Genomic DNA, 14,957 nt, shown 5'->3' on the forward strand with positions numbered 1-14,957 from the left:
AGTCGTTTTCGAATAGTGAAAGATTGAAGTAGATCCATCATCATACAAAGTGTTTTTCATTGTGGTCACGATATAAAATACAGATAATAGTGAATGATAGAGCAGGAATATAGCATCATATTTTTGTTCATTCTGTCCGGCAGAACCACTTCAGGGACTCTTTCCTTGATAGAACAGGTCTAGGGAAACAACGCCACGTCAAAAGTCTAGGTTTTTCGCTGGCATATGAGCTTGAAAAGACGGACAGAATGCAGTTGAAGACAAAAATCAATCTATAGGTCCTTGGACAAGTTCTTCTGACGTAAACGGGTCAAAAATTAAAGGACTCTGTGATTAATAGTACAAAAATTCAACTTTCAGTTGAGTCTGCGATTAGTAGCAGGAGAGATAGCAGGCATACCAACCGTCGCACATAGCCTAGAAAGGAGTTGCAACTTTGTCACAGCATCGGTATAGCCCTGATTTCAGCCCCGTAACTTTTTGCTGTTCCTCAAATTGGAACCCCCCCCCATCCCCCTGAAAGGCAAGGGTGTATCCAGGATTTTGCTCGGGACAGGGAGGGGTCTCGCCTCCAAAACACTTCAAAAAATAATCAAATTTTTATGTGCATTTTTGTTACAATTTTACGGGTCGATTTATTTTTAAGGGGGGGGTTAAACCCAGTAACCCTCCTGGATACAATCTTACTAAAAATTCAGAGTTTTTATGATGTTGCCGCAATTCAAAAGGCAAGAGCCAAATCTTTTAAAGCCATTTAGAAAGCTGACTTTCACAGAGGGTGAAACCATGGATATAGCGCTGCCAGTGGTGCATCAACGTCCAAGGGGACGGTTTTGAAGAATTTTCGTTGTTAAGATCGGATGAATAAATTCCTGTATATAGGCTTACTCCCATTATCGGACATAATCAGTATGTATTTGATAGTGTCATATAAATATGACAAAATCAAACCTTATAGCAATAATTAATTATAAATACAGCAAAAATAATAATTACTAAAAAAAAATCAGACATTAGGTTTTCCATGTACCGGGTGGGAGCTCCATCAATCTTAGGCTTTGCCACAGCTTTACAATTCACAGCTGGTATTGTAGAGATTCTTTTTAGAGAACAGACTCATAGCAAAATTTCAAATAAAAGCTTGGACGGATCACCGAAAGGGCGGGGCATTAGATCCCCCCTGATTTGGATGATTTTCTTTCTTCCTTTAACCTTGCATAATTCGTCTTGGTGCTTATAATCAGGTCTACCTAGGGAGCTTTCTCACCTAAGGTCCCATACTGGGGCTCTAAATATGAAAAGTCGTTGTTTAATCATAATTTTATCCAAAACATTAAAGTTATTCTATTATTATATAGTACATAATACTGATTCAGTATTACTACAGATGACCGTCACTGCATTTGCGACCGAAATATCTAGCTTTTTTGGGGGAAAATTCTATATATATATATATATATATATATATATATATATATATATATATATATATATATATATATATATATATATATATATATATATATATATATATATATATATATATATATATATATATATATATATATATATATATATATTATTCTATGTTTCTTTTTTTGGTGGATAGAAGATGCTCCAAAAATATACTTTGTCAACAAATTTAGTAGTAAATTTAAAACTTAAAAATTCTTTATAGCTTAGTCCAAATTCGTCAGTATAAATTAAAAACTCCATATATTCTAGCCGAAACTCGGTAATAGCCGGTTAATAATCCATAATAGGGGTTGAAATACTAGACGAGATTGCAATACGGAATACGCTGTATTGTTGTAAGTTTGACAATCAAAGCGATTGTCAAACTTTCTCGTTTGTTTTTTTTTGGGGGGGGGGGGGGAATGAGCCAGTTTTTTTTTTAAATAGTTAAAAAAGAAAAGAAAAAAAAGACTTACGGCTAACATGGCAACGAGAGCAAGCTGGTTATAGGGCTTTCCATTCTTTGGATTTAACAGTTGCGCTTTTGTATACCATCTGAAAAGAAAGATCTTCATTACCATTTTTAAACTATTTTTACTTTTCTTGAAACTTTTTGTTTCACAATGCCACATTAACCTTTTAGGGCATTGGATTGATCTCTGCTTGGCAATACGAGGCCCAGGGTTCAATCCAAGCTGCTGCAAAATCAGGTAACAGGTTCGCTACCTGACCCTGTTAAAAAAGACTGTAATTAAAACGTGGATATATCCTGAGGGCCTATATCAACATTGACGTCATAAAACGTCGATATGTCGAAAATTGTCAATAGCATCAATGTCATAAAAAAATTGTCATAAAGTACTTTTATCTCCTGTTTTTATCATTTTATACTCCTTCTGTCTAGAGCAGATTCTTTCCCTTTTTTTAAGATTGAATAAATCTTAATTCACTGCATTCTAAAATCAAAGAATCAAAGTCAAAAGATATTAATTCCTTTTCTAATGATAACAAGATTTCAGGTGGGTAAAGAAAGAAGGTGCAGTGCAGGGGGCCAAATTCCCCTCCCTCGCCTTAACCCTTCACACCTGTCAGCCGCTTAAGAATGAGAAAAAAAGAAAGAAAAGAAATGAAAAGAAATAAAGCAAACAAGAATGTAGCACAGCAAAGATAATATTTTGAGCACTAGGAAAATGAAAAAAAAAATGGGTGAGAAAAGAAAATGCTGAGCGAATAAAAATCCCAGGCAACACGTAAAAAATGGAGAGCGATAAAAGAAAAAAGGTACTAAGAGAAGAAGAAGAAGATGTATGCTAAAATCGAAGACACTATCTAAGACCGGTTTGCAACGTACAGGAAAAAAAACAACAGAAAGTGAAAAACGGAACCCGGCGACAAAAAACATTTAGGAAAGAAAATTGGGTTATATCAACTTGTGATACCAGAAAACGGGCCAGAATTTTTTTTTCCCCCAATTAGTTTGAAACTTTAAGAGCATATAGGACGAACGAATAGAAAATCAGTGAAGAAAAACAACAGAAAGACAAATTTGATTACACGAATTTTTTTAGCACGAGAAATGTAAAAAAAATCAGAAATTGACGAGAAACTTCAGGGAATGTAAATTGGACCAAAAGAACCTCAATCAAGACAAAATTATAAAACAATTTGCTTGTATTAATTCGTGGCGTCCAAATTATTTTTTAAGACAACAAGATAAAACACCTATTCTTTTTAAATGATCTTGTATATATTTGAACACACTAACAGTTACAACTATGATTAAAAATCTTCCTCCATATCAACCCGAAATTTTATAGTAAGAATACGAGTAAAATATTATTGCACAAAACTGCGGTTGATGAAACATTTTAACTGAATATTCACATTTACCTAAAATCTAAACTTTAATCCAACATTTGGGTTTTAAAGCAAAAAGATGAAATAAATCAATAAAAATGCATACAAACGACTCAAAATAAAACCAAGTTAATCAAAACAAACAGAAATTAAGTATCAAACAAAAATAAATTTAAAAAACGTTTTCAAAAAAAAAAAATCAAAGAAAAGTCACGAGCGAGATAATAAAGATACATTTACTGATACTATAGCCTAAAACTATCAGAAGTAAATTAAAAATACAAGACAAAATTAAGACGAACAGAAATAACTATGAATGAATAAATAAAACCCAGAACGTCATTTTTCTTAACATCATCAATAACTCATCAGCAACGCAACTGAGAAATGAAGTCGCAAGGCCAGTCAAGGATGAAGGATAAGATCTACCGCAAATAATACACACCCCTCCCCCTTTAAACCTTCTAAGAGGCTTGATCGTCATGTTTGATCTACTGAAATCAAAATACGACAAAAAAGTTTTTCTTATCTAGATGTAGCATTGATAGAATAAAATTGCTTGAACCTACTGAACTTATAACAGATAATTGCTTATATATATATATATATATTGGCACATTTTATGTGTTATTTTTTATATTATGAAAAAGTATATGTTATTATACTTTGAACAAACAGTTAAATGTCATTATATTTACATGCAGTAAATCTCATCAATACTTACTTCCTTGTAAACACATTCCAAATTCAAATTTTTATAGAAAATCAATTGGTGAATTATTTACTGATTTGCCAAGTAAAAAATACTGTTGCAATAAAATAAGTATATAGCTTAAAGAAGCGTCGATTTTGAAGCTCCATTTAGGCAATAAATTTTCTATACTTTCTATACTTTTGGATAGAATAGAATCAAAAGATAAACTTTTGACGAAAGATATGTAATTTTAAAAAAGCAGCAATAATTTTATTAAAATGATCATCTTGATACTTGTAGATTATTATTATTATTTTCTTTTATTATTTTAAAAAATATTTCCTTTTTAACAAATGGTTTCCTCTTTTGATGGTTTTATTAATGTTACCACAAATAATAAACAAACTGTTCGAAATACAAGTTGTTTTCAGTAAAACATGAATGACACTCTTTCCTAGAGAGGGCTTGGGGAGACAGTAACTTTACTTTTATTGACTAGCTCTGTGGTTTCCTTTTTTATGGCGCTGCTAATGTTACGACAGATGGTGATGACACTGCTAAGAAACAGTTCAAAATACAAGTCATATTGTTAACCGCAAATGACACTCAGGCCCTTAAATTATTTAGGGTGCGGTAGCCCCAGTCCTAATTGCGGTAATTTTTGTCCATTATAAGTTACAATATATTATTCGTTTTTTCTTATTGTCGTTTTAGAATTCGTTTATTCAATCACAGTCATTTATATTCAGCTTATTTTGATTTTTTAAGTTTGATTGATTCAACACGAATACAATAGTGAAATGAAATAAAACAGACAAGCGAAACGAAATAAAATAGGCCAAAAATGATAAGCCTACTCTTTGGCAGCAGCATAAAATCCAGTTCCTGCTAATAGTTGTTCTTTGTAACGAGCTAAATCCCCGAGGGCTATATAAGCCTTTTGACCCGCAACAAGGGCTAAACCAGCCATACCCATGCCATGCTGCTTCTTCTGGGGGTTTTTGATAAATTCCTCAAACAAAATATTGTGTTTTTCTTCTAAGGTCTTCAGTACATGAATGTAAAATTGAGTGCCCTAAAAGAAATAAACCGATTATTCGAGAATTCACAAATAACAGTACTGTCGAGGGGTGGTTCTTGTCGCTATAATAAATACATACACCATATGATGCATGCCACACGTGAAACAAGGTTTATCGTCTGTGGCACAAAGTCACGGGTGGTGGAAGTGCAGCAAGAGGGCGTTATAAGGGGCACTCCAAGATGCAAACCAAGAAGGGAACCCACGGGTAGCGTAATACATATTAAAAAAAATCCTTTCTCAGTAAAATTAATGGACCCTCCGGATAGTTTGGAGCAGGGACGTACCGAGGGGAGGGCCTCGGGGGCTGTCCCCACGAAATCATAAATTGTTTCCAGTTTCCGGACACTTCCTATTCAAATAACAAAAGATATTTTTATCATTTTATCATTTTATGTTTTTTATCGGGTGCCTTATTTGAATAAAATCTTTTAAATATCTTAGCAACAAAAATGATTCGTGCAAAAAAAAAAAAAAATGTAAAATTGTTTCCTTAGAAGATGGAAATTAAATTTTTACCTATTCAGAAACAAGTTTTTATGTCACGATAAAACAAAAAAGGAAATTCTGGAGAGGCATCAGTCAAGAAATGATGTTGGTGATGTTGGGAAGGATTTAAGGGTTTCGGACCCTCTTTACATCTCAAATCATACAGTAAAAAGAAAAAAGAAAAATTCAAACATGAGGACACATACAGGCTACCAAGGGATAGCTTTAGACCTTGACGCCTTTATATAAAGACTCCTGACGCATTTTGGACGACATGAAGAGCGTTGCAAGTTCACTCCTCCGGGCGGACATATCTACTCCTCTGAGAAGGGCCTCGTCAATGGTGATACTGCTCACTTTTAAAGAAATTCTTTAGGCTTTCCTTCCACCTGTTCCGACGAGCGCTGGCAACGAGCTCTAGGTCGGCATCGTCTGCGAATTGAATATAAAATGTACAAATCGGTTAGGATTCAGTTAGGAGGCCGAAACACTGTTCGAGCCATGACGGGCTCGAACTGTAAAAACTTTAACTGTAAATTAACTGTAAAAACTTTACCAAAACTATTCAGGGGCTACAGATTACCCTTATCATACATTAATTTCGATAGGCAACTCTGTTAACTTGAACATAGCTCTCAGTATCACCATATGGCTTTTCAAACAGTAAACAATATTTGGCTAGTAGTCCAGAGGAGCAGAGTATTATCCGTAAGGACTTGGGGTTGACAGAATCAAAGGCAGTCATGAAGTCCACAAAGACACTATAACCTTTTCTCTGGAATTCTCTTCTCTTCTCTACTAATAGTCGCAGAGTAATAAACTGTCTGACAGCGGGTATCCAAGGCATAATCCCAGCCTACTGAATTCGCCTCTAAACTGAATACTGAATCCATGCACTAAAGTGTGCTGAAGCTTCAGCTGTCCCGTGCAAGCGTATTAGGAAAGGCTCTCAAGTTCAGGGTTGGTCAAAAAACCCTTCCCTATTTCTGCGTGCGAGTCTTCTAAAATTTGGCTGAATATTTGGAGGGATTGCGGCAGGCCTAAGTCTGGGACTATAAATGGTCTGCGGCTACGTTCTAAACGTTTTTTTGCTAAAGTGTTAAGAAAACATAAGGTTGATCTTATTGAGAAAAACGCTCATAAAATTGCAGAGAACCCTTCGAAGCTCTGGAAATAATTTGAACGCCCTTTTGAACACATTAGTGCAAATAATATTCCTGAGCCTGAGTGGATAAATTATTATAAGCATGAGTTTTCTTCTCCCGATCCTGCTCTTGAGTCAAAATTTGAAAAAGAATTAAGTGCTTGTCTGAAGAAACACGAACCCTCGACATTTATTATTAAGCCAAGTGATGTATCGTTTTATTGTCAAAAACTAAAGAAAAGAAATTCTGCGGGAGTTGATGGAATTACTGCCAGACATTTTGATTATGCAAGTGCTCTTCTTTTTAATCATTTATCTCTACTTTTTCAAATGTCTATTGAAAACGGAGTTGTTCCTTATCAATTTACAGTTGGTCAAATAACCCCTATCCCGAAAAAAGGCAAAAAGGATTTTACTTCGTGTGATTCGTTCCGACCTATAACAGTTTCTTGCACTATTTTTAAATTGTTCGAGTCAGTTATTTTGGATGAAATTGTTTCTAAATGTTATGTCCCACCCCACCAGTTTGGTTACCAAAAAGGTATTAGCCGGGAGCATGCCCTTTTTGCTTTAATGAATGTTCTTGCTAATGCAGAAAGAAGTAGATCCCATATTATCCTTTGTGCTTTAGATGTTGCTCGTGCTTTCGACTCTTGTATCTTTTCCCAAGTTTTATTTGAAGCGTATAAAAGAGGGGTAAATTTTTGTATAGTGAAGTGCCTTCTGTATATGTACCATCACCTTAAGGCGAAGTTAAAGGGGGGATCTTCCCTTTTTAATATTTTGAAAGGAGTCCGTCAAGGTGGCCTTACCTCACCTTCTTTATTTAATAACTCTGTTTTAAATGCCCAAAATTCTGTTAATTTTAGTTGTATTCACCGTGGATTTAACTTGTCTTTAATAACTTTTGCAGATTACGTTTTGAATCTAAGCCGTACTTTTACTGGATGTGAAAACGCGTTTAATCAGCTTTATAATGAATATAAAAATATTGGGCTTTCTTTCAATGTTGATAAAACTGCTGTTGTAGCTTTCAACTTTAAAGAGACAAATGGCCCTATTTCTTTATCTTTAGCTAATGTTCATGTCCCCCTTTCTCAAAAATTAGTTTACCTTGGAATGCCTATTGGAAAAAACATGAAAGAAACTGTGAATTTATCCCTAGAACTTTTGAAGAAAAAACTGAGAATTGCTTATGCTTCAATTGCATCTAATATTAAACATATTGATAAATTAAATCTTGTGAAAATTTATAATAGCCTAGTTGTACCTCATTTCCTTTCTCTTTGTCCGGTTTGGCAGTTTTTTAGTGAACATCAGAAACTATCTGTTCGAAGAGTATATTTTCGTTATGCTAAATCCCTTCTCAGTTACCCTCCTTGGACTAGAAATAGTTACTTAGTGAACAAATTCCGCCTAGTTTCTCCTACATCTATTATTGATAAAAGGCTTCATGATTTTCGTTCTTCTATGTCGATAGTGTCTCACCCATGGTCAGCATTACTTATTTAATTGTTTGATTGTGTTGATTTGTATTTATTTGTACCTTTTTTTTTCTCTCTTATTACTCCATCTTAAGGGCGTTCCGCCCTCTTTTTGTAGATGGGTTATAAATAAATTGAATTGAATTGAATTGAATAACATCTGTAATGTGAGCATACGTTCTTAGTTCCCTTCCCTGTCCACAGAGGTAAAATTATACCCGCACGCCGATCTTTGGGAAGACGTTGTAAACACAACATTAGTGAGAAAAGAGTCAGAAAGATTGAGAAAGTTCGACATATTCCTGCAGCTCAATTGTTCTTCAAACGCTTTATTGCTGACTGGCTTTGTGCAAACGTGAAGGGATTTTTACGTTCATCTGATGGTAGTTCCTGAATGCTGGCTGCTAGGCACCCAAGATCCTCGTCCGTCTGCGTGGCAGCATCAGTATTAAGGAGATTCGAGAAAAGGCCTCTCCATCGACTTAGCTTAGCCAGTTCGTGGCTAAGTTGCTTGATGTCTAGAAGCACAATTGGAAGAGCAAAGGGATTTTGACACCTGTGAGATCACAGAGAAGGCTGGCAAAACCACCTTTCTGGGCAGGCTCCTAAGAGCATTTGCCTTTCTCTCTAGAAAGAGCCTCTTGTCTCTCTGAGTCAGCCTGTTGCGGACATTGTTAAGGCTTTTGAGGTTGACATGTCACCAAGCAGCGTGGCCTGCCTTCGATCTTCTATGGAATCGAGTGGGTCTACTTGGATCCATGGCTTATTCGCATACTTCTTTCATTCAATAATTGAAGTTGCAAAACTGAAGAATCTAAGACATTCCTTTTAAACAAAAGCAACGCCTCCTTAGAGTTTGACAGAGGCGCTTCAGAGCTGTTCAGAATATTAATGGCGAGTCTCGATCGTGCTTTAAGCTTGCCAAAAAACATGATGCATCAATCTCTGGAGGTCTAGGTTCCAAGCCATAGTCAAACGTGTGCAACAACTAGATGATTTCTACGACCGATGTTACTAATCTCAGGCATGTTCTACAGTTCAGATTCTGCACCTCAGGATCTTAGGATTCAGGATACAAGGATATCAGTATTCCCGACCTCAGACACCCTGTATGATCCGCTGTCGCTAATTTCTGATCGCCACCACTGAATTACTGGACCTTGTGTATAGTTGGATATCTTTCCTATGGAATATGAATAGTATACAAACTATAGAAACATAAAAATGTATATACATTAAATATCAGTATGTCTTTATATACATGTCAAATACTAATATAGACAAAAATTGTTTTGTTTTGTTGTTTGTTGCTCTTTAATTGTCTTGAATGAGAGGTAAGTGTAGCATATTAATTCACGAACAGACTTACAGCGTTAACATTAAATAGTTAAAAATCTTACCTCCTCAACAATCTGTTCTAAAAATTTGTCATAATCTTGCAGAGTTTCAGGTTCCTCCCCCTTTTTTCTTCTAATAGATTCGATAACGTTGTAGAAAGCCAACTTCCAAATATGAGAATCCACATTTTCAGTTTCACAAAACTTAATATCATCAACTATAATCTGAAGGAATGCGTTCATAAAGAAATGCTGAAGTTCTCGAACCCTCTGTGATAACGGTCCCTGACTTTTCAATAGCCCAGTGAGTTCTTCATCGTACCGAACTATATCCATCAAAGTATAAGGGTTGCAGCGAGATTCTCTCATACTAAAAGTAAAAAAAAATGAACATGAAAAGTTTTCTAAATGAGAGATTTCTAGTACGATCCCCCGTCTGAAACTTAAAAACACTTTGTCATTTCTAAAAATTGCAAAAGTTAAACCAATCCTGGCTATTCTATTTGTCATATCTTTACTAACGATCTTTGTCTATCTTTACTAATAATAATCCACTCTATTGAATTTTTCGTTACCTAACATCACGTCTTCACCCTTATTTATACCAAATCTAAGCGACTTAGTCTTCTCAGCAATAATTTTCAACTCCCGTCTCGCATCCTAAACTCTTGAAACATCTAAAAATGCAACAAAGTCTATGAAAACAGTCCATCCAAATTGATAACAACGCGACTAAACTCCTGATTTCACAACAAACCGACTGCTAACCTCACGCATAAAAATATGCACAAACTTGTGAGTGAGTGCGTTTAAGTGCAAAATATATGCATGTGATTAATATCAAATGAAAAACTTTAGCAATTCATTGCATTAGAAAGGGGATAATATTATAGCTTGTTGGAAATAAGACTGTGCATTAAGGACTTTCAAATTTGTATTCAAAGGAACAAATTATGCAACAGTCCGGCAGGATTGAAATAATGAATACCCCCCCCCCCCAAAAAAAAAGAACACAATCACCAGATCTACTCGAATCGAACCCATGGTCGTTAACTTATTTGAAGAGGGTTCTTTGGAATGGCAATTGTGAATTATAGTACTTGTTTTAGGAGTGGTAGTACTTGGAGGGTAACATGAACCCTTCCATTTGGTTCTGACCCGATGTTTCATAGTGGATAAACGTGTTAATGAGGTTGGTTTCTTTATTTGTTTTTGTTTCTTTTTTGCAAATAAGTTTGGTTCACTTCAAAGACAAAACCTGAATGCATAAGCTGCACAATTCGACGCAGGAACGTTTCGGCGCAGACGTTTCTGCGTTGAGAATATCGTTTCGACGTAAAAACGAGCTAAATCAAAGATACACTCCGAGTTAGTGTAAAAACTAGATACATACTCAGAGAAACAAGCGAAGTCCTGACTCAGCACAGCAGTGAGTTAAGTCCTAACTCAGACGTGAAAATGAGCTAAACTCGGCAGAGGAGGAATCTAAATCTAATTCCAAATAAGTAGCTACTGCTTGAGTCTGCTAAACGCTAATGTCCGAACAGTCACATAAATATCCAAGGAGTATTAAGGAGAGTAACCTTTATCAAGAGAACCCTTATCAGAATATTTGGTTACTTGATTCCGTATTTTTAAGTTTGGGTTACATAAAACGCACGTCGCTCATTACTACAGTTCGTTACCACGAACTGCTTGATAATTAAGTCAAATATAGGATTTGTTGCAGCAAAGAACCAGGTATAAAAGAAAGTAAGCAATTACTACAGAAATTCATCTTTGATATAAAAAAGCTATATTATGAAGTATTTGGAATTTTCCGTTTTTTTATGGCATTTTATCGCAGTGGAAATGCTCATTTGGCTTTCTTATTATTTTTGTTGTTTCTAAAACCTCCTGATATATGACACGAAAATGAAACTATTCTATCAACCTAATATTCTCTATCTTATACTTATTTCTTTGCTTAAGGTACCAAGGACAATGAAAATGAAATCTGATGGTTTGAACTGGTTAAGCGGAAAATTACACAACCATATATGTGTTAAAAAATTCCAAAAAATCTCCAATTCTGGTAAAAACTGGTCCAAATAAAAAAAAACGTGAGTAAAACATCAGTAAGAAAAAAAACTAGAAATTTAGGGCACAAAACAGCTTAAGAATGTATAGTTCTTCTTAGGACTAAACAGATTCTTAATATCTGAATTTCTATGGAAGATAAGCATTATCAAGGTTAAAAATTAAATTTTCTTATTTATTTTAACGATTCAGCCTGGCAACGGAGGAGAAAGTAATACGAAAAAAACGTATATAAATTATCGTGAAAGAATAAATTTAAACTAAAATGAACAGAACTAAAAATGATTAATCAAACTTAAAACGAACATTAATTACCACAAATGTGATTGGGGTTACCACTCCCTTAAATCCTCCAAGGCTAGAGTGTCGTTTGCACTTTCTCGAAAAGGATTTTTGTTTCGAGCAATATTACTTTTATTTCTCATAGCACCAGCGGCAGGAGAATAACAAAAAAAATCCAGATAATAATCAAGCAGAAGCATTAATTCATTAAAATGTGGGGAGGCGATATTTTTCGAAACCTAGCAACTTTGATGTTTTTGATTTATTTAATAAAAATGCAAAAAAAAGTATTTTCCAGTATTAGTTTCAAAGAAAGAATATTTTTAAAATATGGGGGAGAGGGGAAATAAAATATAGGGAGGAGAGGAGGGCAATAGACCCTCTTTCACTCACCCAATTGACGCACCTGTGATCACGGTTTCAGAGTAGGAGCTATTATAAATAAAATTGGTTTTCCTCCATTCCCCCCTCCCCCTCTGAAAGGTTTGAATGTGGTTTCCATTTAATTACAGTCGATACGGGTCTCGAACAGCAGCGTTTATATTTGTCAAAGCATCGACAACTCAAAAGAAAAAAAATTGCCTGACATGACATTTCAAAAATTGCAAAAACAATTCCAAGAATAAAAGAAAAACAATATTCAGACTAATTACATTTACGACTTCAGTTGCAAAAAAAGTTCAGTTGCACTTTAGTTGCAAAAAAAAAATTAGGAAGAATAGGTGAAAAAAAACAACATTCCAGACTAATTACATTTAAGACTTAAGTTGCAAAAAAAATCAGTTGTACTTCAGTTGCAAAAAATCCATGAATACATGAAAGAAAAACAATATTCCAAACTAATTAAATTTACGACTTTAGTCGCAAAAAAAGTTCAGATGCACATCAGTTGCAAAAAAATTCTAAGAATACATGAAAGAAAAACAATATTCCAAACTAATTAAATTTACGACTTTAGTTGCAAAAAAAGTTCAGATGCACTTCAGTTGCAAAAAAATTCCAAGAATACATGACAGAAAAACAATATTCCAAACTAATTACATTTACGACTTTAGTTGCAAAAAAAGTTCAGATGCACTTCAGTTGCAAAAAAATTCCATGAATACATGAAAGAAAAACAATATTCCAAACTAATTAAATTTACGACTTTAGTTGCAAAAAAAGTTCAGATGCACTTCAGTTGCAAAAAAATTCCAAGAATACATGAAAGAAAAACAATATTCCAAACTAATTACATTTATGACTTCAGTTACAAAAAAAGTTAAGTTGCACTTCAGTTGCAAAAAAATTCCAAGAATAGATGAAAAAAAACAATATTCCAGACTAATTACATTTAAGATTTTAGTTACAAAAAAATTCAGTTGCACTTCAGTTGCAAAAAAATTCCAAGAATAGAGGAAAAAAACAATATTCCAGACTAATTACATTTAAGATTTTAGTTGCAAAAAAATTCAGTTGCACTTCAGTTGCGAAAAAAATCCCAAGAATACATGAAAGAAAAACAATATTCCAAACTAATTACATTTACGACTTCAGTTGCAAAAAAAGTTCAGTTGCAGTTCAGTTGCAAAAAAATTCCAAGTATACATGAAAGAAAAACAATACTCCAAACTAATTAAATTTACGACTTTAGTTGCAAAAAAAGTTCAGATGCACTTCAGTTGCAAAAAAAATTTAAGAATACATGAAAGAAAAACAATATTCCAAACTAATTACATTTACGACTTCAGTTGCAAAAAAAGTTCAGATGCACTTCAGTTCCAAAAAAATTCCAAGAATACATGAAAGAAAAACAATATTCCAAACTAATTAAATTTACGACTTTAGTTGCAAAAAAAGTTCAGATGCACTTTAGTTGCAAAAAAATTCCAAGAATACATGAAAGAAAAACAATATTCCAAACTAATTACATTTACGACTTCAGTTGCAAAAAAAGTTCAGTTGCACTTAAGTCGCAAAAAAATTCCAAGAATAGATAAAAAAAAACAAAAAAAAAAAAACAATATTCAAGACTAATTCAATTTACGACTTCAGCTGCAAAAAAAAGTTCAGGTGCACTTCAGTTGCAAAAAATTCCAAATATACATGAAAGAAAAACAATATTTCAGACTAATTGCATTTACGACTTCAGTTTGCGGCTATTTTCAAAGGATATTTTTTCGTCAATACTTTTGCTTTTGGTGATTTTTCATGCAATCATACAGAATATTAATGCAAAAAAGTAACTTTAAAACGAACATTGGTAATCTTTGTAACAATTTTTTTACCTCGTAGAAGCAAAACTTTATATTGACGAATCAACAAACCTTTTAATTTTCTTTAAATTCGAAGATGATGCACTTGAAAGAGAGAAAAAAAAAGAAAATAAAAACAAAAGAAAAATAATCAGACTAATAAAACCAGATTGATTGTTTAGAACATAACAATGTTGATTCCTGGAAGTCTTGAGAGTCAGCAACATTTTATTTCTAATTGTGTTGCGAGAGCAACACTTTGATTTTGTCGTGTTTTTTTTTTTTTTTTCCTAGCACCCCAATTTCAGCTTATTCCTAAAAAGTGGTAAGGGTCTAACCTCTGCGGTTTTTACGGAAAGTGTGGACCTTAGGCCGGATTGATGAATATGACTTTACATTTTGGAAAGCTTCGTAGAACTCTTGCCTGGGGCCAAAAAGGATGGTTTTTGCTTGTCCTTGAGCCAGAGCCTATAGTGTGTGAAGTGAAGAGGAGTTGTATAGCTTATGTCAGAGAGGACTATCTGAAGTTATGCAGCCAAGCTTTCGTTTCATCAAACCATGTTTCTGCTTTCGAGTGGAAAGCTCCGTTCTAGCAGGCAAGCAGGCAGGCACCAGTTCCAAATTGAAGATGGACTAAAATCTATAAGTGTTAAATATATGCGACAGTTACCCTGCCCCACAGCCAATATATCTTCTTTGAGTGATAAATAGAAAAATTTAGAGAAGCAAAAAAGCGGCATTTTCCCACGGGTCCGAAAGTGCTGCCATCTATTGTTTCTACCCATTTCTGTTCGTGATTTCAGCTGAGTTTATCATTCGGT

The 14,957-nt window shown here is 34.2% G+C and overlaps 1 protein-coding gene across 2 annotated transcripts in view; it reads right to left on the reverse strand.

Annotated features, from left to right (window-relative positions):
* LOC136025818 (telomerase-binding protein EST1A-like) overlaps positions 1-14,957 on the reverse strand; it is a 254,787-nt gene that overhangs the window by 163,134 nt on the left and 76,696 nt on the right. For both annotated transcript variants that reach the window (XM_065701809.1, XM_065701808.1), the window contains exons 9-11: positions 9,605-9,911; positions 4,864-5,081; positions 1,932-2,010 (exon numbers count right to left, since the gene is read on the reverse strand). In XM_065701809.1, the coding sequence (XP_065557881.1) occupies positions 1,932-2,010; positions 4,864-5,081; positions 9,605-9,911 (604 nt within the window). The remainder of the gene's footprint in view (positions 1-1,931; positions 2,011-4,863; positions 5,082-9,604; positions 9,912-14,957) is intronic.

Source organism: Artemia franciscana, chromosome 4 (assembly GCF_032884065.1).
Source record: "Artemia franciscana chromosome 4, ASM3288406v1, whole genome shotgun sequence".
Classification (NCBI taxonomy): Eukaryota; Metazoa; Arthropoda; class Branchiopoda; order Anostraca; family Artemiidae; genus Artemia; species Artemia franciscana.